General features: G+C 46.7%; 3 protein-coding genes across 6 annotated transcripts in view; 2 read left to right on the top strand and 1 right to left on the bottom strand.

Moving 5' to 3' along the window:
- Positions 1–271: 271 nt before the first annotated feature.
- nectin4b (nectin cell adhesion molecule 4b) lies at positions 272–18669 on the top strand. Of its 4 annotated transcripts, none has more exons than XM_086204643.1 (11): positions 272–577; positions 5020–5220; positions 5506–5673; positions 7904–8182; positions 11591–11720; positions 13843–13994; positions 14301–14460; positions 14559–14634; positions 14862–14921; positions 15311–15511; positions 15853–18669. In XM_086204643.1, exons 1-11 carry the CDS (start codon positions 544–546, stop codon positions 16141–16143), a joined length of 1752 nt encoding a protein of 583 aa, XP_086060769.1. In that variant the 5' UTR covers positions 272–543; the 3' UTR covers positions 16144–18669. The 4 variants fall into 4 exon arrangements, with proteins under 4 accessions (XP_086060769.1, XP_086060771.1, XP_086060768.1 ...); XM_086204645.1 differs by lacking the exon at positions 272–577 and adding an exon at positions 2934–3711 and having other exon boundaries at positions 15889–18669; XM_086204642.1 differs by lacking the exon at positions 272–577 and adding an exon at positions 2967–3711.
- LOC147262173 (uncharacterized) lies at positions 17887–21254 on the bottom strand. Its single transcript, XM_086204665.1, has 2 exons — positions 20688–21254; positions 17887–20416 (listed from the first exon to the last, which is right to left on the bottom strand). The coding sequence occupies exons 1-2, from the start codon at positions 20956–20958 to the stop codon at positions 19512–19514; spliced, it is 1176 nt and encodes a 391-aa protein (XP_086060791.1). The 5' UTR covers positions 20959–21254; the 3' UTR covers positions 17887–19511.
- A 1363-nt stretch (positions 21255–22617) lies between these two features.
- tesk2 (testis associated actin remodelling kinase 2) overlaps positions 22618–25546 on the top strand; it is a 29704-nt gene continuing 26775 nt past the window's right edge. Inside the window, exon 1 of the mRNA XM_086204641.1 lies at positions 22618–23044. The gene's annotated coding sequence lies outside the window, so the exon portion shown is untranslated. The remainder of the gene's footprint in view (positions 23045–25546) is intronic.

The raw sequence follows: 25546 nt of genomic DNA, 5'->3' as shown, positions 1-25546 counted from the left end.
ATGATAATAACAATAATGATACACTCCCCGATCATTGACCGTTCTGGGCACCTTTGGCCACGCCCATCAGAACCCCTACTCAGGAAAACCTCCTCGTGCGGATGCAGACAACCTCTCCCTGAGGGTTTGGGTCCCATGGGTCCGACAGAATGTCCTTGCAGGAAGTTACGGGGCAAATTCTCTCAGACAACACGCCTCACGTGTACATCCAGACTTTTTCAACAACACTTGAACGCACCACTAAATGGGCCAGGTTGGGTGGGCGTGGCCACAGCCAACAGGTGCGGGGTCCGGTCGGTGCCTTGTGCCACTGCTGAAGCTCCAGAAGAAGTCACCGCAACTGTCACGCAGCAGTGCTCCGCTTCTGTTTGTGGAGAAAAAAGGATTTTATCTTTAAAAAAATTTTTTAGTTTTGACACAGGTATTGTGACGTAAAGTGGGAAAACCTGTCGCACCTGTTCCTGCTCCAGCTCCACGCAGATGTCGGACGTGAAGGCGCCTCTGCTCTCCTGCCGGCTGTGAGGGGGGGGGCTGTGGCCGAGGATGGCGGGGGTCGTGGCGCTGCTGCTCCTAGTCGGTGAGCTCGGTTCCGTTTACGCGAGGACCCTCATCTCTGGACGGGTCGTCCGATCCGCTAAAACGGAGGCTCCCCGTTTCAGTCATGACGAATCGATCGTCTTCTCCCAGTTCGGTCGGAGGTTCGGTGTTTCTCTCTCAGCTGAGCTCTGCGGGGTCAGGTCAGCACCACGTCAGGAACAGGAACCACGCCAGCCTGGATTACTGGTCAGAAACGGTCTCCGGGCTGCGGTTCTGCTCATTCGTGAAAGGAAACCCTTTTCACACGTGAATCCTCTTCTCCCTCGTGTTCTCTCTGACATCCATTCAACAAAACGCAGTTTTAACTTGAAGGCTCTCTTCGCTTTTGGAAGGAGAACCCTAGAGATAATTTGCTTTGTCCTGTTACTTCTACAATAAAGAAGTCAGCTCAAACTCTCAGTAAATGAGACTTTGACATTCACACTGTTGGCTCAAACGTCACGTGACACCGTGATGATGTCACGTCTGTAGTTCAGATCTGTTTGTGGAACTTTTGTGGACTTAAAAGTTCCACTTCAGTCTCTGGTTTTGAGTTGACCCTCAAGTACAGAAAGTAGTTTCAAGGGTTGCCATGTGTTGGCGCCGCATCATCAGCGTTCAAGATTCCTCACATTTATGCACTTGAGGTAGAAATCGAGTGTTTTTGTGTATAATTTCAATATGAATCGTCCGTGTGCGTGATCGTCCCACTACGCCCTTCAAACCGTGAGTCCCATACAGAAATCATTCATGTCATCGCTCTTGGGTGTGTTTGTGCGTCTGTGTTTTGTCTGGTTGTGTTACAGTCTGAATATTGTTTATTGTCTCTTTGGACCCCTCCCATCAGCGACATAATCTGCATTCTCTATGTTTCCTGTTTCCCTGCAGATCAAAATTCAAACATTCAACATAATGTTTGGTTTTTAACAGTTTATGGCCAAAGTAAATGGACTCATCGCTCCTCCTCTGATCCACCGGCGTTTTTAGCCATTGGTACTCAAGTTGTTCCAACACCACTCCCTCAAGTACCTCTTATATGACCTCACAATGTGGTGTCAGGTGTTGGTGTGTACGAGCAACGACCTGATAACACATAACGCTACTACATTAGCAACATGTCCTCCCCGGTTAGCCCGACTAACCTGGGCACGTATTGATGGACAAGGTCAGGAATCAAAATCAGTCTCAGGAAGGATAAAGGGTGTTGGAATGTTTCTCATGTCTTAAACACTCGTGTTAGCATTGTTGAACACCGACTGGGAGGTTGCTAACAGGAGGCTACAAGGAAACTAGAGAGGTTGTTAGGGTGTTAAACGGCATCACGCTAAGAACAGAGGAAGTGTGAAGCTAGCTGTGGGGCTGGTGATGTCATGTGTCTGCTGGGTAGTTTGTCGGTGGCGTAACGTTAGCTCTGTACTTCCAACAAGGAAACATTTTGAGGCCTATGCATATTTTTCAGCAAAGTAATGAACAATGGCCAGAAATACAAAGCTAACGTTATGCTACCAGCGTCACCTCAACTAGCTTTGTGGTTCACCTTTTGGCGTGGCGTTTATTGTCTTGTTTATCCACTTGTAAGCAACCGCAGTTTTGAAGACACAGAAATGCTTCAGAATTCATAAATTTACTATGAACGGCCATGTTCCGTTCCATAGAGGAGCACATTAACATATCTCGAACCCACAAGGGAATCAGACAATTCAAGCTTGTTCCCAGGTTTTAGGCCTCATTGCTGCACCACCCGACACGCTAAACCTCTCTGTCAGAGGAGAACCTGCCCCTGGTGGTGGATGTGCTGGCGTGGTCGTTCAGGTGTCCACATACTTCTAGCGACGTGTTTGTCTCTACAGGTGTGGAGAAAGAAGCAGCCGAACAGAATGCGGCCCAGTCACATTCTTACTTTTAGTCAACATGAATCACAACTGGTTGCTCAATCTGCCTCTTCCTGTTATTGCGTGCTGACGTTCCTCTGTGTCCTCCCTCGATAGAATCAAACGCCACGTTGAAGCACAAAGGAAATACGCACGTTATTAGAGGAGGAGAGACGCACACTCTGGTTTTGTTGAATGCTTCAATGTACAATGACAATAAAGTCTGTTCTGCTCTGTTCTGTTCTGCTCTGCTCTGTTCTGTTCTGTTCTGTTCTGCTCTATTCTGTTCTGTTCTGCTCTGTTCTGTTCTGCTCTGTTCTGTTCTGCTCTATTCTGTTCTGTTCTGCTCTATTCTGTTCTGTTCTATTCTGTTCTGTTCTGTTCTGCTCTATTCTGTTCTGTTCTGCTCTATTCTGTTCTGTTCTGCTCTATTCTGTTCTGTTCTGCTCTATTCTGTTCTGTTCTGTTCTGCTCTATTCTGTTCTGTTCTGCTCTATTCTGTTCTGTTCTATTCTGTTCTGCTCTGTTCTGTTCTGCTCTATTCTGTTCTGTTCTGTTCTGCTCTATTCTGTTCTGTTCTGCTCTATTCTGTTCTGTTCTATTCTGTTCTGCTCTATTCTGTTCTGTTCTGCTCTATTCTGTTCTGTTCTGCTCTGTTCTGTTCTGCTCTGTTCTGTTCTGCTCTGTTCTGTTCTGCTCTGTTCTGTTCTGTTCTGCTCTGCTCTGTTCTGTTCTGCTCTGCTCTGTTCTGTTCTGCTCTATTCTGTTCTGCTCTGTTCTGTTCTGCTCTATTCTGTTCTGCTCCTGTTCTGTTCTGTTCTATTCTGTTCTGCTCTATTCTGTTCTGTTCTGCTCTGTTCTGTTCTGCTCTGTTCTGTTCTGCTCTATTCTGTTCTGTTCTGTTCTATTCTGTTCTGCTCTATTCTGTTCTGCTCTGTTCTGCTCTATTCTGTTCTGTTCTGCTCTGTTCTGTTCTGCTCTATTCTGTTCTGTTCTATATTTACCTGCAACTACATGCATGAAAACTTTACCTCAAATGAACAGGAAAAGCTTGACTAGCAGCCTGGAGACGCTGTCACGCGGGTGTTTGTCTTTGTTGTGTGTTCAACTGTGTCTCTCTCTCTCTCTCTCTCGCTCGCTCGCTCTCTCTCTCGCTCTCTCTCTCTCTCTCGCCGCCTGGGACCATCGGCATCAGCAGGCCTTGGCGCATGTGTCAGTTCGATGGCGACGTTCGTATCGGCCCCCTCCGCTCATCATTTGTCGTGTATGATGAGGAAATGATGCGGTCATTAAGAGCTTTTCCAGATGTTTGGGAGTTCAAAAAAACGATCAAACTTGCCTACTTTTACTTTTTCTTCAGGTTCAAAATGTGATCATAAAAACTGGGCTTCCTACACATGATGTCAGATGAAGGCGTAAAGAACGTGAGGCTGCCGGACCCTTCATGTAGGAGTTGTGTAGGGTTACAAGCTTGTGTAACTACACTGGTAACAGGAAGGGTTACAAGCCTGTGTAACTACACTGGTAACAGGAAGGGTTACAAGCCTGTGTAACTACACTGGTAACATGAAGGTCTGTCTGCCATCGCTCATTTAACCCCGTGTTTCTGTTGACCTGTATTTCCCCCATCCCTCACGCAACATTCTGGAGCGACATGAGGTCACCCAGACTGTAGTTCTCTGTCCAAATGTAAACCTTCTGTGTTTGAAGAGGCCTGGTTCTCATCCGCTGTGGGAGTCCCATCGGCTCCGGTGTAACCATTAGCTGAGCTGATGAATCAGTAACCACAGAGGAAACACAGCTCGCTCACCCCAGAAATCAAAGGCCAAATGTTCAGTTGTTCCTGTTTGAGTTGCTGCTTTGCTCTCTCACACCTCAGTCACTCTCATTCCTGTTTGAGTTCCACCCCCAGAGGTGTGATAAAAGTACTGATAAAAGAAAGAGTGATGGAAGTGCTGTCACGTTGGGAGAGCAGGGGGCGACGGCTGACGTGTGATGCAAATATGGTGGTTTTGGTTTGCATCTGATAAAATAAAGTCAAAATAAATGCGACTTTTAACTTCATCTAACATCTGACCTGTAGTCTTGCGCCACCATCAGGTCAAAAGGTAACATTCTACTACTTTGGTTTGTCAACAAAAACCTTTAAAAGTTCAAAAAATGGCGTCCTCTGAATAATCCCACCTTGGCAGCTCCTAGCACTGTACCCAGAACAACTTGAGTTGTGTTTAAGGTAGTCACATTTTTAAAATGCATTTATTTGATATTTCATTACTCCATGATTATTATTATTAGAATCAACAAATCCTTTCAGATTAATGAGAAAAGAAATCAAATTATTTTTAAGAGCAATATAGCAAGAAAATGTGAGTGTTAGAGGAGCAGAACGAAGTTGTCACTGCTGGCCGACCTGCCGGTTCTTTCTGGTTAGTTGTTGCTCCACACAGGACAAAAATGATGGCCGTTCCCAAAGATGGAGCCCTCATTCTGGCTCTGTGACCTCAGGATTGACGCCACCAACTCATCGGCCACTTCTCTTGACGAGTTTCCCTGGTTTCTCTCTCCTGCCCAGCGTCGAGTGCGCACGGGGGTTTTGTTGAGCCTCGTCAGCTCGTCGCTTCCCAGCGCTCGCTGGCTGAGAGGCAGACCCGGCTTCCCTGTCACTACCAGGCAGGGGAGGAGGAGAGTGTGGTGCAGGTCACCTGGCACAAGGAGCTGCTGGATGGCACCAAGGACCAAATCATCACCGCCCACAGCACAGACGGCTACACAGGTAGGAAGTTGAGATCAGCAGGAAGAAAGCAAGCAGAGGGAAGCGTCCTCGGGTTTTCGGCCTCTGGCGCTTCGTTGGGCTGCATCACACCTGCCTAACCTGCAGGATGAGTCCTTATCTCTGTTTCCCCTTAAAGGGTGAACCTCTCATCAATGCATCATAACATAAGCTTGACTAATGTCCCCCCTCCAAGTTGATGAGGTGAACAATGTAACAGAGTCACTATCACAGCTTTGTGACCGGAGACAGAAACATCTGATGTTTGTGGGTTTCTTTGTGTCTCAGAGTTTGGACGTTACTCCGGCCGGGTGAGGTTTGAGAGCAGCCGCCCCACGGAGAACTCGGCTCTGCTCATCCCCAGCACAGAGGAGTCGGACGAGGGCAGCTACGTCTGCCGCATCTCCACCTACCCCAACGGAAACTTTGAGAGGCGCATCCACCTCACCGTCTGGAGTAAGAGTCCCCCCCGTCTCCTCTGTCTTCTCTCCCACTCGTATCTCGTCCTCCGCTACCATCATGCTTGGTCATCTTCATGCAGGAGGAACTGCCGACGTGGCCCGTAGCACTGAGGACATTTGACTGAGAGCAGGAGTTTCATGTGCCTGGTTTTGCTTCAGTCTGACTAAAAGCACATTTAACACTACAAAAAGGGAAAAAACAGCGACAGTGATGGTCAGTCGGCTGGTCGCTATGTCCAGGCCCTCGGCTGGGCTCTTGAAAATGAATCCCCCACACAAACCTGGGGATTGTTAGAAATTAAGAAGTGGAGACGTAAAAGACGAGGCTTCCTCTTCCAAAATGGAGAAGCATGGAAAAAGAATCCTGCACAAGCAGGAAATGAGCCTCAAAAGTAAAAACTAGATAGGAATGATTTGTGGAGGGTTAGAAACTACGGTAACGGTACTGTAACTATGGTTTGACCATTAGAAGCTGCTGAGCTCAACAAGTGTTGATGTCATGCAGTCAAAGAAAGAAACAGTTCATTTTACATTCAAACTCCAGAGAACTGTAGCCTGTCATTGACTGGACGTACAGTAAACTACTTTTCCATTCGTCAGTATTTGAGATGTCCTGCTTTCCAGCTGTTTGAGAGTGGATTCTCCTCCATGATGAACCTGCAGCGACGCTGCTGGCGTCCAATCACTTTTTGATTTTTTTGTCGGCTGTCATCCGGGGTGACGCCGCTGCTTGCCCTGACACGCTGCACGAGACAAACCCACAACAACACAGCCTCTGATCACCAACTGACAGCCACCCAGAGTTCCCTGCCCTCCTCAGACCGTAAACATTCAACCACGACAGGTTGAGTCGGACGTGACAGGAAACGTCCTTTGCTTGAGCAAAACTGGTCACTCCCAAGGTTTTTGCTTTTAATTGTTCTCTGCAGAAAAGTGTAAAAGCCAAACCGCTCTGATGTCATTGTTCCTATTGAATGTTTATGAATTGAGTTCTATTTGGCTTCGCGTCAGGTTAATCGCTCAGGTGACGGAGTTTTTAACTTTGGTCTCTGTTGCAGCTCATCACCCGTCAACAGAACGCGCTGGGCGGGACTGTGACGCCATGTTTGTTGACATTTCTGTTGATCTGCGGTCTACAGGTTGTGCTCTTTCCTATTGTATGTTAATCCAAAATGGGTGTTGTTGCTAATGCTAACTACCCGTTCGATCCACTGCCTCAATCATCCCACAGCAGCTGACAGTGTTGAGGTGAAGGCTGTCGTGCTGGACCAGTTGGTGCTGGCTAGTAACAAACACAGATGTATTTCTATGGAAACATGGCGGGTGACATCCTGACATTGGGATGGACTTGATGCCGTGTTCAGTGACACATGCCTCCGTTTCTTTCCTCTGGAATGTGGTTTTTAGGTTTTTTTATCTTTGCTGCTGCCTCAAACGCTCAGTCAGGCCTCATGAAGATTCCTGGCGCGCCGTAGTTTCTGGGATTGAAGATGTATTCAGGGTCTTAAAATCTTTTTAAAATCTTATTAATGTCAGTGCAGGAGCGTAGACCCTTGTTCTTCTCCAGCGCGCGGTGACAGAATAGCACTGACATCCTGGTTGTAACTGATCTCAGTCCATTGAGGTGATGTCAGCTGAAGACTAATACACTCAAGAGGGATTTCACAAGAATGAATTACATCTTAACGCGATCATAACCCTGATTATTGGGGTTATTGGCTGTATTTGGCGTCCACTGGCTGTTCTTGTTATCCAAGGAACAAGCCAGCAAACGGGAATTCTTTTTATTTGGTATACAAAAGGAATTGAATAGGTGGTGCTGTTCCATTTCCTCACAACAATGATATACCATATTAATAATTAAAAACAACCCTAAAATACAAACAAATGTTATTATGCAACCTGCGCAAAGTGTGATTTTTTTTTTTAATTTACAAAAGTACAAGACACTCACTGACAGAGGAAAAACTACAAACTGTGGAAGTTGATCAGGCTAGCTAGACATTTGCTAACCGGCCCACTCCCTACAACTCATTGTGCTAAGCTAACTAGCCAGTCTTGGTGGGTGTCAGCTCCCTAACACAGAACAGAGGAGAGAAGGGTGTCTGTCTTCCTCCCCGGCTGCGGGGAGTTTGACAAATAGACGTGAGTCCCCAAATGTTGGCGTGTTCCTGTAGGTGTTTCAAAGCACTGACCAGCTAAACGCACCACCTCTCTCCTTTTAGTTTTACCCATCTCCTCTCTGGATCCTGTGGTCCTGATGGAGGGACAGCCGTTCGGTCTGGCTGCCTCCTGTCGTGCTGTTGGTCGTCCTCAACCCCGTCTCTCCTGGGACACGGAGCTGCCAGGCCGGTCGAAGAACCGCACCAATGAGGGCGGATCTGTGTCCAGCTCCTACTCCCTCCACCCGCTACGCAGCATGAACGGGAAGCAACTAGACTGTTTAGTGTGGCATCCTGGGTTGGAGCACCCACGCAGGATCTCAAACCACCTGGTGGTTCAGTGTAAGTACACCTGAACAGCCAGCATTAATGAAGAGGAAGTGAATTCCATCAGAGTTTTTTTGAGGATGTTGTATTCCCTCAGAGGGACACTGTGGTCTGAAAGCCCTGCCCCCCTGAGCCCATCCATCCCTCCATCCATCTATCCCTCCATCATCCATCCCTCCATGTTCTCCCTCTCCTCCTGTTGAGGGTGGTGGGGGTGGAGCCTATCCCAGCAGCCTTCCCCCTGGACAGGTCACCAGTCCATGGCAGGGCCAACACATAGAGACAGACAACCATTGGCTCTCCCAGCCACGCCTACGGTCAATTTAGAGTCTGGATTAACCTGGTCCCTCTTGATGTCTTTGGACTGTGGAGGAAGCTGGAGTACCAGAGAGAACCCAGCAGGAACAGGGAGAACATGGAGACTCCCCCAGAAAGACCCCGTGCTGCAGCCGGGGCTCCACCCACAACCTTCTTGCTGGGGGCCACAGGGAGGACCACTGCTCCACCCACAACCTTCTTGCTGGGGGGCCACAGGGAGGACCACTGCTCCACCAGGCTGTCCTGTATTCATGATTTCGTACCTCCCCAACCCTGATTCATATAAAGAGATGGCTTTACTGTGCCTTTATATGACAGGAAACATGCACGGCATGTTCTATAGCTGTTTAATCACCTCCTTGAGCCTGACGAGCTCCTGTGGTAGTTCAGATGTTAAACTCCGAGGTCCTGCCAGTGAAGGTTAGCCTGTCCCACTGTAGGCCTTCTCTTTGTTTTTAGCCTGGCTCACAAATGGTTAATTTCCCCTCTGGTTGCCCTGCAGGAGATATTTGTGTAGCTCAACTCTCTGTTTGTAGAAGTGGTCAGTGGCTGTCATACAGCAGTGGCTGAATATTGGACAACACTGGCAGGTTGGATGTCTACCTGGGACAGTGGATGAGCAATGACTCCCTGCTGGTGTGGGTGCTGTAAAGACACCTAAACTTCAGCGTCATGGACAGAAGCACGGCAGTGAGGGTGCTGAGTGGACGCCCGCAGAACTGCTGCCACATGTCCCATGGCTTCAGTAAGACTGAGAATTAGATATTAGCCTTCACTCAGACAACTCAGACTTTCACTTTCCTGACCTTTCACCCTAAAATCAATCTGACCGTAGCTGGTTATCCTGGGCCAGCTGGTTGATGCAGAAGCTCGACAGAATCTGGACTCTAGTGGTGGTAGTAGTAGTAGTGGTAGTAGTAGTAGTAGTAGTAGTAGTGGTAGTAGTAGTTGTGGTAGTGGTATTAGTAGTAGTGGTGGTATTAGTAGTGGTAGTAGTAGTAGTAGTAGTGGTAGTAGCAGTAGAAGTGGTAGTGGTATTAGTAGTAGTGGTAGTAGAAGTGGTAGTGGTAGTAGTAGTTGTGGTGGTAGTAGTAGTGGTAGTAGTAGTAGTGGTAGTAGCAGTAGAAGTGGTAGTGGTAGTAGTAGTAGTGGTAGTAGTAGTAGTAGTTGTGGTAGTGGTATTAGTAGTAGTGGTGGTAGTAGTAGTGGTAGTGGTAGTAGTAGTAGTGGTAGTAGCAGTAGAAGTGGTAGTGGTATTAGTAGTAGTAGTGGTAGTAGTAGTAGTAGTGGTAGTAGCAGTAGAAGTGGTAGTGGTATTAGTAGTAGTGGTAGTAGTAGTAGTGGTGGTAGTAGTAGTAGTAGTGGTGGTAGTGGTATTAGTAGTAGTGGTGGTAGTAGTAGTGGTAGTAGTAGTAGTAGTAGTAGTAGAAGTGGTAGTGGTAGTAGTAGTGGTGGTAGTGGTATTAGTAGTAGTGGTGGTAGTAGTAGTAGTGGTGGTAGTAGTAGTAGTAGTGGTGGTAGTGGTATTAGTAGTAGTGGTGGTAGTAGTAGTAGTAGTGGTGGTAGTGGTATTAGTAGTAGTGGTGGTAGTAGTAGTAGTAGTGGTGGTAGTGGTATTAGTAGTAGTGGTGGTAGTAGTAGTAGTAGTGGTGGTAGTGGTATTAGTAGTAGTGGTGGTAGTAGTAGTAGTAGTGGTGGTAGTAGTATTAGTAGTAGTGGTAGTAGTAGTAGTAGTTGTGGTAGTGGTATTAGTAGTAGTGGTGGTAGTAGTAGTGGTAGTAGTAGTAGTAGTAGTGGTAGTAGCAGTAGAAGTGGTAGTGGTATTAGTAGTAGTAGTGGTAGTAGTAGTAGTAGTGGTAGTAGCAGTAGAAGTGGTAGTGGTATTAGTAGTAGTGGTAGTAGTAGTAGTGGTGGTAGTAGTAGTAGTAGTGGTGGTAGTGGTATTAGTAGTAGTGGTGGTAGTAGTAGTGGTAGTAGTAGTAGTAGTAGTAGTAGTAGTAGTAGAAGTGGTAGTGGTAGTAGTAGTGGTGGTAGTGGTATTAGTAGTAGTGGTGGTAGTAGTAGTAGTGGTGGTAGTAGTAGTAGTAGTGGTGGTAGTGGTATTAGTAGTAGTGGTGGTAGTAGTAGTAGTAGTGGTGGTAGTGGTATTAGTAGTAGTGGTGGTAGTAGTAGTAGTAGTGGTGGTAGTGGTATTAGTAGTAGTGGTGGTAGTAGTAGTAGTAGTGGTGGTAGTGGTATTAGTAGTAGTGGTGGTAGTAGTAGTGGTGGTAGTGGTAGTAGTAGTAGTGGTGGTAGTAGTAGTGGTGGTAGTGGTAGTAGTAGTAGTGGTGGTAGTAGTAGTAGTAGTGGTGGTAGTGGTATTAGTAGTAGTGGTGGTAGTAGTAGTGGTGGTAGTGGTAGTAGTAGTAGTGGTGGTAGTAGTAGTGGTGGTAGTGGTAGTAGTAGTAGTGGTGATAGTAGTAGTGGTGGTAGTGGTAGTAGTAGTAGTGGTGGTAGTAGTAGTAGTAGTGGTGGTAGTGGTATTAGTAGTAGTGGTGGTAGTAGTAGTAGTAGTGGTGGTAGTGGTATTAGTAGTAGTGGTGGTAGTAGTAGTGGTGGTAGTGGTATTAGTAGTAGTGGTGGTAGTAGTAGTGGTGGTAGTGGTAGTAGTAGTAGTGGTGATAGTAGTAGTGGTGGTAGTGGTAGTAGTAGTAGTGGTGGTAGTAGTAGTAGTAGTGGTGGTAGTGGTATTAGTAGTAGAAGTGGTAGTAGTAGTGGTGGAATATACAAAATCAAAAACTCAGAAAATGAAATTTGTGATATTGTTGATATTGATTCTGTCCAGCAATAAATAAAGACTTCACCAGATTTACTCTTGAGAGAAAAGCAAGAGGCTTCTAGACTAAGATAGGTGAAGACCTCCTGAGACTTGATACCTTCAAGAATCATTGTCCAACTGCAGTGTGACCGAGGTACAGAAGTGACCGTTGATGATGGAGGGACATCCACGGCCTCTGTGGGGCTCCCTCGTCGTTTCATAATAGAAACATGAACATACAATCATCTTTATGTTTTAGGGGGAATATTTAGTGGATTCGCATGCTTATGTCTGTGTTTCTGTGCCAGACCCCCCCGATGCCACCATCTCCTCATCGACAGACGACTGGTACGTGGGTTTGGAGAAAGTTGAGCTGAACTGCAACGCTGAAGGAAACCCCAAACCTCAGAACATCACCTGGAAACGGTACCATCACAGGTCCTTGGGCTCTGCCTGGCTCTGAATTACACCCTGATGCACCTTCACTATCATAGTACCCTCGCAGCTAAATTGCTCCTTGCATGGCAGAGGAATGTGGATCATACAGAAGCTGCAGCTAACACACATACACACTCTCATCCACCAGGAACAACAAGGAGTGGGCTTGAGTCTGAAGGAGGCAGCTTTTCTCTCCTGGCTCAGTTCATCAGACAATAAAAGATTTGGTGTCACGTTGCGCAATGTGAAGTTAGAAAACGAGGGAGGGAGGGGGTTTCACATGAGGGGGTGAGCAAACAACACAAGGAAGAGCAGGAGACACAGCAAGGCGCTATGATTAAGAGCTCAGCGTAAGTATCACTCTGTCTGCTGAAGCACATTCATTAGAGACACTGCACCAGGGGTGTAGCACCAAAACCTGCACCTCAAACACAGGCGTCCCGTCAGGGGCCCAGGGTTGTGAAACCAACATTCATACCAGGATTTGTGAAGACCCCCCCTTGTGGGACCCCTTCACTCTCCTGAGTCTAGGGACAGGACTGCTGCTGAGAAATGATGCTACACTTCCTTGTAGAGGAAAGAAGGTGGTGCATAACCTGCAGTAAAAAGAAGGGCTATAAGAAATGTACGTTTTTCTGCATAATGGTCCAAATCATGTTGAACTCATGCAAATATACTAAAAGAAACAGGGCATTTAGGATAAAAATGTTCATCATCAGGATGATTTGCTTCACGTCAGGGTGATAAAGCGCAGCGCTGCTGTATTCGTCCCAGGGGAGGGTTTTGGATGGGAACACCAGCGTTTTTGTCCTTCCTCCTTAGAGCCGGGCAGGATAGAGGCCCCTCTTCCTCTGTGCTGCATCAGGGGAATGAGACCCACAGAATATGCGGACTGCAAGTTAGCTTAGCACAATGAATGGTAGTGGATGGGCAGGTTAGCATACTTCCATCTCCGTCCAAAAATCTGCCATAATTGGCAGCAGCAGTCGCTCTTTTAGTCATCAACAAACATTCAGTCTTCAGGTGCAGCATCAGATCCCTGCACCTGGTCAGGAACGTGGTTCCAGCAAAGTGACAGACTGAGTGTCATCATTTTGAATTATTTCATAGAAAATCTCACGCGCATCCCTTTTCTGTAACTGCAGGCACAGACCATAGGGTAGAGAAGTTTGTATGATCTTGAGATGTCCTCTCCCACACCCCACTGCTAGCATTGATAGCAGCTAAGCTAACTAGCTTTCTGGTGTCCTGTGGGGGCTCTGGAGCTCCATGATGGGCAGGGAGAGGGGAGAGAAGGGGGTCTACCTGCTTGTCTGACGTTAACAATGACAAGAAGCAGATCCGTGTGAAGCGTGTCAAGTTTAATGGGAAATGTAAGTAATTGTCCAAATTAACATTAAAGACTGTATTGTAGCCCTGCTCATTACAAAGTAGCTCTTCCTTTCTTGAGATGGTGGCATTTTCCTCATTAATATTCTATCAGCAAAGCTTGTGGGTCAGTGAGAGAGAGTCCGATCCTGTCTGGCTGCTAAAGGTGAACCCCACCTCATCTGTATCATTCTCAACCATCTGCTGTGTCAGATGCAATCTCCACCTGGGACTCTATTATAAAGGACTGGTTCCAGAAGCTAGGTGGGGTATTGAGACAAGAAATCTGAGCCGGCTCCAGTTTGAGGAGAGAAACAGGATTTAAATGGTTGCTGCAACACGAGCCCTCTCAGTGGACCTGGTCAGGAGCTGGCTCTCCTTTCTGCCCTCAGCAGCCCTGTGTGTGAGCCAGTTGCTGGGCTCGCCCCTCAAACCTCGTATTTATTTGGTCTGTGCACATCAGTAGGCGGCAGCCCGGCAGGTTTTGGCTCAGGTGGATTAAAATTGACGGTGACACTCTGGTGAACCTGACCTGGTGTGGTGTTGATTCCGGTTGCGTTTGGTTCTGCCGTTGTGGATGAGACGTCATTTGATATCCGTGCTTCCGGCTCAGACTCTGGGATGGAGGTTTCCTCTCTGCTTTCCTCAGTCACCAAAATGACCCCCAACTACGTTTTCAAGCCTCAAGTATGAAAGCTGTCCTTCTGAGTCACATCTTTGATTGAAGGTAACATTTCTCTTTGGTTACATGCAGGAAGGGCGGAGCCTTACCTGATGGAGCTTCTGTCGTTGGAGGGAAGCTCATTTTCAGGCGGGCCCTCCACATTAATAACAGTGGGGTCTACGAGTGTGTGGTCAACAACAATGTAGGAGTTGGGAGGGCAGAGAAGATCTTGACAATAACAAGTAAGTGAAGTGGTTGGATTTTCAGAAGAATCTCATTGATCTGCTTGAACTCATCGCATCCATGACAAAAAAGGCTGCCAGGTTTTTGTCTGAGAGGAAGAAACTTTTTTGATCTGGAGTAATAATTTGCTGCCCTCTTGTGTTGGTGCAAACACGTTTGAACTCAGTCAAGATCTGATCTTTTTGTGTGAAAAGTGTTGCGTGTGTGTGTGTGTGTGTGTGTGTGTGAGTGAGAGAGAGAGAGAGAGAGAGAGAAAGTGACAGAAAATGATACATTAACACCTGATTTTCTCATCTTTCTTCCAGCGAAGTCTCGACTTGAGGACACTCTTAACAACCGGCTGCTGATCATTATTTGCGCCTCAGCCGTAGCTGTCGTCATGATCATGATCGTTGTCATCCTGCTGGTTCACCGCCATCATCGACAGCGAAACAAAAAACTTGAGATGCAGCTCAGTGAAAAAACGTGAGTAGACCAGATAGTGTGGTTTCTTTTAGATGAGAGGTTTCTGAAGTTACATTTTCATTACAAATCTCTCCTATGTGCCATCTTTTTTTTCCCAGGGATGAAATGATCAGTTTGTCCAGACAAGCTTCCTTTAGAAGACTGAACTCTGTCAGCACAGACCCCAGAGTGCCGGTACACACACACACACACACACACACACATTCCTTCCCCCTAAGAACAATAACCTGCATGGTTGAAAGCGGCGTCCTGGCCGGGCGGAGCTGCTGGCTGATTACAGGCTGATGAAGCTCTGAAACTAGCATGCAAACAAGCACATGATCACCACCTCATTGTCATTCTGTCATTAATTTCACTCAACTTTGAAGTGCGTTCACCAACTCTTCTGTCACTCCCTCCAGGCTGAAGACTACGCCCACCTCGGAGTGGACAGCCGAATGAAGAACAGTCAGACGTCTCTTGTGAGTTGACAGCCTGTTTTTGCAGTGTTGGCTGGTCCTTGATGCTACAGAAGCTACAGTCTGGATATCTGGTGACTGAGGATGGAATGACAGTGGGCCTTTCATGCCATCCACCCAGGGACCCGTCAGATACTTAATGTTGGTTAAGGTGTGAATCACAAGTGTGCACCATAACCTGATATTTTGCTCTGACGATCTGCTTTGAATAATGAATCTTCTGTTTTAATGAAGAGTCCTAAAACCACCACAGGGCCTCAGGCAGCAGCTGTAGGTGGGACTCGTCTCCATACGTTGATGAAAATCATGATTAAAGAGTAAATGGCCCAGTTTGCACATTTGTTGTTTAGAGGAGTCAAAGCAAACAGTCCCCCCCCCCCCCCCCCCCGCAGGAACGACCCATCTACAGAGGCAGCCAGTCCACTCTGGTCGGGAAGTGGGGGCCCCCTGGAGGTGTGGAGTTGGATGAACTGGGCCGTCCCGTCATCTTGCAGGACAACAGGCATCACCTGAGAGCTGCAGAGATGGACGGAGAGAAGGAGGAGCGCAGGAGGAGGGTGGAGTCGTTCCTGAAGAACAGCAACATGTCACTGGTGTGTGTCAGCGTCTGATAGACATGAAATGTGCAAACATTTTTCCACTCAGATTTCCTTTCAGACGTGCAGACAAAGAGCTGATGGTAACGCCTGTGAGCACCATGAGCTACCGCTAAGGTAGAGAAGCGCGGTGGAAGTGAAGTGGATTTATCATTCAAGATGTGCAGAAATTCTCAGCTGATAGTCCAGAATTATTTCCACAAACTTGACTCAGTTTTTGGTCCAAATAAGGAATTTAGTTGAGGCATCTTAGGAAGTCCAGTTCTTCCTTCCTCTACGTAGAAGAGTGACGTGTGGTGGGTAGAAACTTGGTCAAATGATTTCTTGCTGTCTACCAGGACTCAGGTCTCCCTTCATCCCTGGTTCCTCTGAAGGTCCAGCTGGATGATGGTGTTGGGCAAATAGAACCGGACCTGGGCCAGACCAGTGTGCGAGACTCCCCCCACGAAGAGGCCTGGGGTCCCACCCAGTCAATGCCTCCAGACAGACGGGAAGATGACGACGACGACGACAGCTCCTACCAGCTATCAGAGGCCCTCAACAATCACTTCTACTACAGTAATGGCCTCCTCAGGCCCAGGCCGCACTCCAACGCCATTCTTCTGCACCCCCAGAGCCAGATCATCTAGACCAGACTCACCTGAGGACACCCAGCCCGTTGTTTAGTCTTAAAACCACGAGAACCTTTCTGAAATGTGCTTTGGAGCATTTTATGCCTTTTTAAAATATTTTATAACAAATGACTGGAGATGAAACAAGGGGAACGGAGCGAGACGGGGAAAGACATGAAACGAATGTCCAGGGTCCGACAGGACCAAAGACGGATGAAGACAAAGTCTCAATGGACAGATTCATCAAATGTATCACCTGCATTCAACTGGTCCTCTGGGGAGCAGCAGGCAGTGACGCGCGGGGACCAACTCCTCACCGCGGCTGTGGGCGGGAGCATGGACTCACTTGCTGCAGCACCCAGAGAACCCCAGTCAGACATGGGGAGAACATGCAAGCTGATGTGGGACTGCCTGTGAGGCAACGATGGTAGCTGTCGAACTGCCGTGCTGCCATGGCAACACAGACACAAAGTTTTTGATCCTAATTACTGCTGGTGAGTTCCTCCTCCGATGGATGATGTCAGAATGTAAATATAAATTCTTTTGGAGATACGAAGAGTGAATGGGCCTCATTCACGAAATGTCCTTCCAGACGATGGGACCTTTTCTAAACCCTCAATGCAGTCTTACAGACAACAAAGCCCGATGGCCATTTGTAACTCTGTAACTCTTTGCTCCTCTGCGTGAAAAGACTGGAATGTTGTAAGAGGTGCACAGTGGATGTGAGGAGCAAGGAATTACAGCGAGCCATCAGGCTTTGCCTCCTGTCTGCAAGACTCATTTTGAGGCTAAAAATGTTGTGTAGCTCATAAGAACAATTTTTGCATAAGAACGTTTCACAAATGGAGCCCAATGTGCTTGTTACTCAGCGGTTACTGAATAATCTGCAGCGGCCACTTTCAGCTGGACGTAAACGCCAGTGAGTCCCGTCAGCATGAGGTGCTTTGTTTACATCACAGACGTTCAGGAGGGCGACGGCGCCTGAGCGCTACGCCTGGAGTAGCTCGCAGCAAACTGCACTCACGACCTTCACACGCACAGCTTGAGTGCGTCAGTGGGTAAGAAGTGTGTGTGTTTGTGTAGCTACTTGCTGCATTCATGACAACTGGGACATTGAGAAATTCCAACCAAGACATCTCTGACTTCACTGTGTTCACCTTGCAGTCAACGCGGAGGGCAAATCTGTGAGGAGGCTGTAAATTCACCTGATAAATTCCACACATTACATCATCAGTGATCCATAAATATATTTCATATATTGCACAAAGTACACGTCAACTTTTGCGCTAAAATGTTAATATTTCCCATTCCAAGTACAGGTTACTGGGTAGCCCGGGAACATGAATGATGGCTAGTTGATGCTTAACTGTAGGTTAACTCACTCCAGCCAGTAGTTTGGTGTGGGGTAACTTGAGGGTTAAAATATCCCAGTTTACAAACTACAGTATAAAGCATGAACTATCATGGCAGCGTCCTTGTTGAAACGCTCTACCCAGTTGTGTTCTTCATTGTTGGATGATTTAAGAACAGAGTTGGGCTCCACAGTCCCGACCGCTCACATCTCACTCATTCACCTCTCAGCTCATTTGTCCACGCTGCCCCCCCCCCCCCCCGTGTGCGCAGCTGTGAGTCCCCATCCGACTCCAACACCTCCAGACGAGTGGATGTTGATGAAAAAACACAGCAAAGTGGGTTTTTTTAAACGGAAGGTGAACTTTGTTTGATGAAAACCTTTTGTCTTACGTCAGACGATGTAAGTTATCATCTGGTCACTGCGTTTTGAAGGAAACCGCACACACTGTCATGTAAGTGTTTATTCAGAAAAGTACAGCATATGCAATTATAAAAACAAAAGGCAGGTGGAGTTCTGCTTGTTTCCCCTCACATCAGCACTAAAGCATCATGGGATTGCTGACGGACATCCACATTGATTTCCACCTAAAGATGTCGTGAAGACAAAGCCTTCCTGTCCCAGCCAACCTCTAGATTACTGGAATATTGGGACATTTTGGAAAAAACCTTCGTGTCTGTTCAAGCCAGAGGAGAGCAGCTGCTGGAGAGCTCACGTGGTTCATCTTTAAAGTTGTGTTTTTGCTGGTTTCTGATTGTTGCTTCACCACAATGTTTCTGGTAACAGTTGAGATTTAAAGTGTTGAGCTTTCAGAGATGCTGGAAGGCAAACTTTTCATTTCCGCCCTCAAAGCGGTAGGTTTGTCTTAAATATACAGAGGGAGCTTTATTCCCCCTTTTTATCTGTTAGATAATAAACAGATGTTTGCTCTCAAAATATCTGAATTTTCCTTTACGGGCTGCTACTCAGCGCGGATGGACAGCTGGAGGAAACCTCAAGCTAAATCTGAGCTACACGATCTCCCAGCATGCTCTGCAGCATGCAGGAATCCCTCTGGATGAAGTTTCTGAGTAAAGAAACGTGTTCAACTCTGTCTGACCGTCAAACCCATAAATGGCAGATGAAAAAAGCCCGCTTCCATGTCACAATGAGGGGTTGATGGACGTTGGTTTTTTTGTCAGATTTTAAATAAATTTAAAAATGCAACTCTGGCTCTGCTGCAGTTGCTGTCTTCTGTCCCCACTCTGGGCTCACAGGCTGACTGCTCCCACTGCCAGGATCAAGAGCAACCTGGGGGTTTCGCTCGCCATCAGATTGTAGCTAAAAAAGTGCCAAAACAAACTTGTTTCATCAATCCTCCAGTTAACGTAAGAAACAGTTGTGGGAGCTCCTTGCACTAAATAATGTTATGAATTTTGAAACCAAGATGTACATTTTTGCCTCGAGTGTATTTCAGTTCCAAACCTCCTTCACGTTAATCACAAATAATATCTTTAGGTATCAGCCAGCATTTACACACGAGTGAAATGTACTTGTGACCAAACTTGGACTCTTTTTCAAACAATATCACAAAAAAGGGCATAACCAAGGTCATGGTTAGTAGTTTAGGTGAGACTGGTTAGTGCATCAATTTGTGTGTGCGCTAAGAGGCGGGGCTGGAGTGATCACCAAAGGCTGGGGGGTGTCTAAGAGGCCCAAACACTCGGGGTACCAGGGGTCTGCAGCCACAGGCTCACTGTCCAAGTGACTCCACGGCATCACATCAACCACATTCTGAACCGTGTAGGACTGCACCTTCAGCCACGTCACTGAGAAGATTATTCTAGGTGTTCGTTTGCAGCTCTCCTAATTTGACTAATAGTTAGAGGTCATCCTAAGAAAATCCAAATCTATGTCAAAGGTATGTTTGAGAAGAAAAAGCACAGTAAAACCAGTCGGCTACATTACATTTAGGAGCACTGAGGTGCTAATTTGTTAATCATCCTAAGCAGAAGTGTCCTTGAGCCGCCTCTGGCTGAACTGTTCATCAGATCAGTCAAACCGAATTTTGAGCTAAGCCCTCTTTGTGAGTCCGCTGGTGAGTGCGAAGGTTGCTCCTCTGAGAGAAGCACTTGCCGCAAGTATCGCAGGTGTACGGTTTCTCTCCCGTGTGGATCCTCTGGTGGATCTCAAGATGGCTGATGCGATCGAAGCTTTTACCACAGAATGGGCAAATGAACCATTTCTCCTTAATGCGGCGACTTGCGATCGTTTTATGTAACTCTGGATCGTTTAGGAGGAAGAGTCTGCTGTCTGGGCTGAAAGCGGACATGTTTTTAGTCTGTGCTTGCTTCTCTGACAGGAATCGGATGGACACTCCTCTCTCTGGGTGATTTATTGCGTCTGGAGGTTGACTTGGCTGAGCCTGGCTAAAAGCCACAGGAGCCCTGGCTTTGCTGGACGCACCTTGCCCGTTATTCCTCATGAATCTTTCAGAGTATGCCGCCTCGGTTGAATTGTCAAGAATGTCCAAGGCATTTTGAATGAGCAGGATTTCTGAGTCCAGGTTCTGTGATAACTGCTTCGGTTCAAAGAAGCAGTCCGAGTCGTCTGCAGCGTCACTGTCTCCCAACGAAACAGACGACCACTGCTGGCTCTCTTGCTCCTCCGTAGACTCAGCGGCGTGGTGGCTGAGATCTACACCACGGTGACCTGCTCCTTCATTAACACTCTGTTCAGAGTCCATTACCTCCTCCACAATTTGAACGTCATCTTCATCCTCGAGCTTGACAATTAAGTCTTCGTCCCCTCTGCTGTCATTTTCATGGTTGGACCTGAGCTGCTCATTGGGTTTCTCCTGTGTCTGAGCGGGCGGTGGCGTTCTGTGATTGGTGGAGGTGTCCGTCTTCTCTCTGAGACTCTGCTCGGATGATAACGTCTGGACCGAATCTATAACGGGCCCTGAAACAACAGAAGGATCCCTTGTCTTTACAAAACCAGGTTGTTTTGATGAAGTCGCTCACAAGGCAGACTGATCGACGCAGTCCTGTAGTCTGTCCCTTAGTTTTAGTAGAAGGCTCAAACATTCCCATAGATATCAACAAACCTGAACATGGTTTAATCTCCAGTTACAATGTATATAAAGTTGTAGTTGTCTGTGATACCGCGATTAAACAAGACCATTCCGGGACATTAACATGTCATTTGCAGTATTTCGAGTGGTGATTCTTACCATCCCCGCTGGGGGGCAGCAGGTTGCCGTGTTGCTCTCTCCCGGAGGAGGAGGATGAGGACGGGTTCTGGGACAGGCCCGTCAGCCGCTCCTTCTCCAACACCACCAACTTCTTATTCAGAGCTTCAATTTCGCCGTCTCTTCGGCGCAGCTCGGCTTGCACCAGAGCGAAGCCGTCCTCCCACAGTTTACTGATTTCCAACACGGCTGCTTTAGCTAGCATTTCCATGATGGAGGCTAACTTGCTCTGGAAAGCCACACAGTTGGCCATGTTGCCCCGGAAACAGCTGCTGACGGTTGTGTCGACGTGTCAGAGGGTAAACTAAGTTTGCAGAGTTGGCGAGAGGTGCAACCCTTCTGTTGTGGTTTACATTACAGCTGCTGTTTGACGCGAAAAACATGGATGAAGTACAACAGTAACAGGAAACGGTTTGGGTCACATGACGAAGCTTGTATGGCGCTGCTGGAGGGACAAAATTCATCAAGCGAACTCGAAGCAGCGTTGACGGGGCGTTTGGATGGCCGTCCAGCACCCACACACCTGGTAAACTGGAGGATCCCAGTTTTACTTTCTTGAATTTTGAATGACCCGAAGTGAAGTGCGTGTTAGTACCGAACCTTGAAACTGCATTTGGTGCATGGACTGCATGCTGCGGGGTTTAATTTTTCAACCTCCTCGGTGTTAATGCTCGGCATTTTACAGAATGATGAAGGATGAACAGGAAAGTCAGCTCATGCTTGCCCGAGGCCTGACTGTGGGTCCCTCATCAAGTCCACCTCTCTGCCACCCCAGCAGAGTCATCCGGTGTGCTCCTCATGAGCTTAAAACCCTGGTAGATCAAAAAGGATGTTTAATTACAATTCAAATGATATGTTGTTGTTTTTTTATATTTTGACAAAATAAATCATATGGATTTGATCATAATCCTGTTTGTTGGCTGAGGTCTGTATTATTGATGAAATCCTGCGTGGATTAAAGAAATTATTGAAAACTCAAGAGCCACCGTGGGTGGGAGTCTCTGTGTTGAGCAGTGCTTTCTACTTGTGGCCACTAGATGACGCTCTATTTCCATGAGTGCGCATAAACTTGCTTTATAGGAAAAATCCCCACAATTTGTACCTGTTTGATCCGTAGTGATGTAGTTTGTCGTGTGTACTTGCTAATTTGCCAAACATCTTGTGTAAGACTTTGAAGATCACCACATTCAATCTATTTAAAGCCAGCGACACATTCATGACTGAAAGAAATATGGAATATTTTATCAATCACAGAAGTTGTACGAGGCTGTTTAACCAGTCAAATCTGTGGAAGTAATCTTCTTCAATTGGCCAGTAAAAGAATAAATAAATATTGCCCTCAAGTTTGCCTTGTAAATGCCTGTTTCCAATTAGAGTCCCATCAAAGAGCTTTGACTGACAGTAAAAACGGGCTCCAACAAATGCGGTGGTGGCTGTGGTTCCAGTTTATAACGCAGACTACTTTTGAAAAAAGAAAAAAAAGGTTTTAGTCAGGCAAGAAGTAATTGAAGCCTTCCACCGCCGCCAGAAAAGGACTTTTGTTTAGCCGATGAGAGTTTGTATGCCAAAGATGGTTTGAGTGACAGGCCTTTATAGATGGATGATAGCCTTCAGTATTTTTCAAATTCAGTAACATTCTTAGAAAAACTACAGGAGAAAGCTGTCGATGACGTACGATTACATTTGTTTCCACTCTGCTGTTTGTTTCCTCTCCCACGTGGGACGGGAGTTTTCATGTTAGATGCTTTTAAAATGCTTTAAAAAAGGATGCATTGAATTGTGGTTCAGTTCCGTTCCATCTCACTCAGGCTTTTACTGAAATCTGGCCTCCGTTTTATTTCGCTCCGTTCAGTGTTTTGACAGTTTGACACACGCGCACGTCCATGTCTGCCCATCGATTGGTCGCAGTAGCCATCAATCAAATGTGGGCGGGCCGGTGGGAGTTCCTCGGGTGAAAGCAGAGAAGAGATGACGGAGCTGTCAAACAGCAACAATCGTCTGAAATATCACCCTGAGCACTGGAAAACGTCGCGTCTTCCTCGGGTATAGAACGAGAATAACGGATACAGGCTTCCACTTCACTTTGTGACTTCCGCCGTTGGGAATGTGGACATATTCAGTCGTCGCGACGAAAAACGTGTAGTTTTGTGTCCGTTGGCGGCTCGCAGGCTAGCGTCTGTTAGCTCTGTGCGCAGCGCGAGTTTTGTTGACAAACTAGCAGCCAGCTAAGCTAGCTGCTGACGGGGAGCTCGACCTCGCTCGGTTTTGACTCATGCTTCCAGGGAAAGGCATGGACCCCAGCATGAACTGTTACAAACATCTCCATGGAACAGAAACTGGTAGGTAATCAACATCTCTAACCTGCTCCACGCGTCTCTCTTGTGTTGCCAGGGAATTAACGTGTTGCATCGAGTATTTCTCTCTAGCATCTTGATGACTTTATAGCATGGACTCAGTCGATGGCAGCTCCACGACGGGCGGGTTTTCTTTCCACGGATGCTGCCCCATGAACTTGTTCATTACTTTAAAACCCTTGAGGAATGGCAGGCATGCAGGGATCGCACTTCATGCGAGCACTGCTGTCGATTGGCCTCAGATAAGAGGCTCATTAGTCGAACGTGACCTCGCTCAAATACTTGACAAAGTTTGCTCTTTCATTGTCCTGCCACACACAGACTGGGTAAGTCATTGAAAAATGCTTTATTGGCAGAAAAGAGGTCAAGTCAGGAGATGGAAGTGTATCACTTGTAAGACGGTAAGATGAGGTTTTGTTCTTTTGTCTTGGATGGACCCACAGTGTCTCTCCACCAACCTCACACATCCACTAAATATCGGCTGCCCCTCACAGAGTCTCTTAACACTCCCTGTAACCTGTCATTAAAGCATCACTTACATTTGGATTTATGGTGACATTCTCTGTTAGTCTGTAATCCTCTGGGCCCCGGCTGAATAGTCCCCCGAAGTACGGGTGAAACACTTGGCCTGAGGCGTTCTTGGTGATGTCCCATCTGTTTTCGAGCAACAACAAACCACATTTTAAAGACCAAAAAAAAAATTCCGCCTTTTGAAAGTCCAGCCTTTCCCCTCGCATAGTCCCTTTACTGTGGTGTGTTCAAGGCACGATCTTTGGATACGTACTCAGGGTGTAGTTAGGAAACAAATATAGCAATGAGCCCTGGTGGCCTGCCCATATTTTCATTTTATCACTTGAGCAGCAGGAAGATTTGTAGTAGTGTAGTAGATGGAGGGTTATCGTATTGCTGAGTAGTTAGAGGACGCACTAACATGGCCATGTTCAATTTTCAAGGACTAAGGTTGGGTAGTGTAGCACGTCAGTGTTTGCTGCAGAGAAATCCTGTCCCTAACGATGTCTGTTTCAAGATAATAATTTTCCTGAGATTTTTTGTGGGTACATTGGGAAAAACATTGGGGTCAAAGATGTAACTTGTTCCCTCAATTTAGTTATTTTGAGGCCACAAGATATAATCTGTTCCCTATATGAGTTCTTATGAGGCTTGAGGGGACATTGCCTCAAAATTTATTTATTTTTTTAAATCCCAGAAAAAACAATCAAATATCCTCCGGTCGCTCCAGGGCTCCGCCGTCAACGCTAACACGCTAAGTGTGGCACGCATGTGTTTTATTCGTGCTTGCTGTGACCACTCGCTGTGGAGTTGTGGATGCAGAAGATCATCTCTGTTGTTGCCAGCTGATTTTAATCAAACATGGATTCCCATTTTTCTATTGGTAGCCTTTTCTCTCCCACCCTGCTGGAGCAGCATTCCTTGGCATAGAAAGCTACTGAAATTTGATAGGAGAACTTTGGCCTGGCCTGGCATTTTTCTTGGCACAGATACGTTTATTCCTGTGGTACCATGTGAAGAAGGCAGAAAATGAGGTGTCACTGGAGGGAAAAAACTAAGTGGAGGTTGAAAAGCCTTTTAAGGCTGTAGCTGAGACAGAGAATGATGTCAGAAGTCGTTCAGTAGAACTACTGTAGTCTTCCAGAGTCGAGTGTCCGTGATGTAATGTTCACGGAGCAGCGCGGAGGCTCCGGCTGTGTATCCTATCTTATAACACCTCAGCTTTGATGATCAAGATTGTCACTTCACATTTCGCTGTGCATTTCTTGATTGAAAGGGATCTCATTCCGCCCTGTGTGCTCTCCATAGCCTGTAAAGCCTGATCATACCAGGCAAATATGAGTCTGGAGACTGACACCCAGTACTTGATTAATACTTCTTCGTGTACTTTATTGCCTTTGAATACATATGATAGTGTAAATGTACTGTATTTTATGATGAGCAAAAAAAGGAACACATCACCTTATAAGGAAAATTCTAGTTCTTTTGGTTGCATGATTAGAAAAGTTCCTGAGCCTGGTGTTATCTGTGTGTCAGCCCTCTCCAAAACAAGGTTAGGATCAGAGCAGCGCAGCAAATCATGGAAGAACAATGCTGATCGCAGGTTTAAGTTAGGTCCTAACCAGCAGATGTTCTCAATGATGCTCTGCTGGCGATCCTTAACTTTAAGGGGCTATAAGGTTGTAGCGCTGCTCTGATTAATTTGGTAGCGTGCTAGATAAACGGATCAATAAATAATAAAATAAAATGAAAAGTGGAAACAAGAAAATTGCGAGCTGAAATTACTCAGAAGAGTTATCATGACAGAAAAGCCCACAAGTGTTAATAATCACGAAGGGTTGGTTCTGCTGCTGTCAGGTGAATGCTGGTGTTTGAATGATTCGCTCAGAACGTCGTGCTGAGACGGGCAGGGTGGAGTCCGTCCCCGCGTTTGGAAGGTCATGCAGTGGAACTCATGATGGCGTATTTCACATGGAC

This window comes from Aulostomus chinensis, chromosome 5 (assembly GCF_037954235.1).
Source record: "Aulostomus chinensis isolate RoL2024-O1b breed Wild chromosome 5, RoL_Achi_v1.0, whole genome shotgun sequence".
NCBI lineage: Eukaryota > Metazoa > Chordata > Actinopteri > Syngnathiformes > Aulostomidae > Aulostomus > Aulostomus chinensis.
Note: the sequence above shows the minus strand (reverse complement) of the source record. Positions and strands in the feature narration are given on the sequence as shown.

Coding starts and splice junctions, on each gene's coding strand:
- nectin4b (XM_086204642.1), top strand. CDS start 3,669: ATGGCGACGTTCGTATCGGCCCCCTCCGCTCATCATTTGTCGT. Junction 5,674..7,903: donor CATCCACCTCACCGTCTGGA/GTAAGAGTCCCC, acceptor CTCTCCTTTTAG/TTTTACCCATCTCCTCTCTG. Junction 14,922..15,310: donor AGAACAGTCAGACGTCTCTT/GTGAGTTGACAG, acceptor CCCCCCCCGCAG/GAACGACCCATCTACAGAGG.
- LOC147262173 (XM_086204665.1), bottom strand. CDS start 20,958: ATGGCCAACTGTGTGGCTTTCCAGAGCAAGTTAGCCTCCATCATGGAA. Junction 20,417..20,687: donor GCTGCCCCCCAGCGGGGATG/GTAAGAATCACC, acceptor CTGTTGTTTCAG/GGCCCGTTATAGATTCGGTC.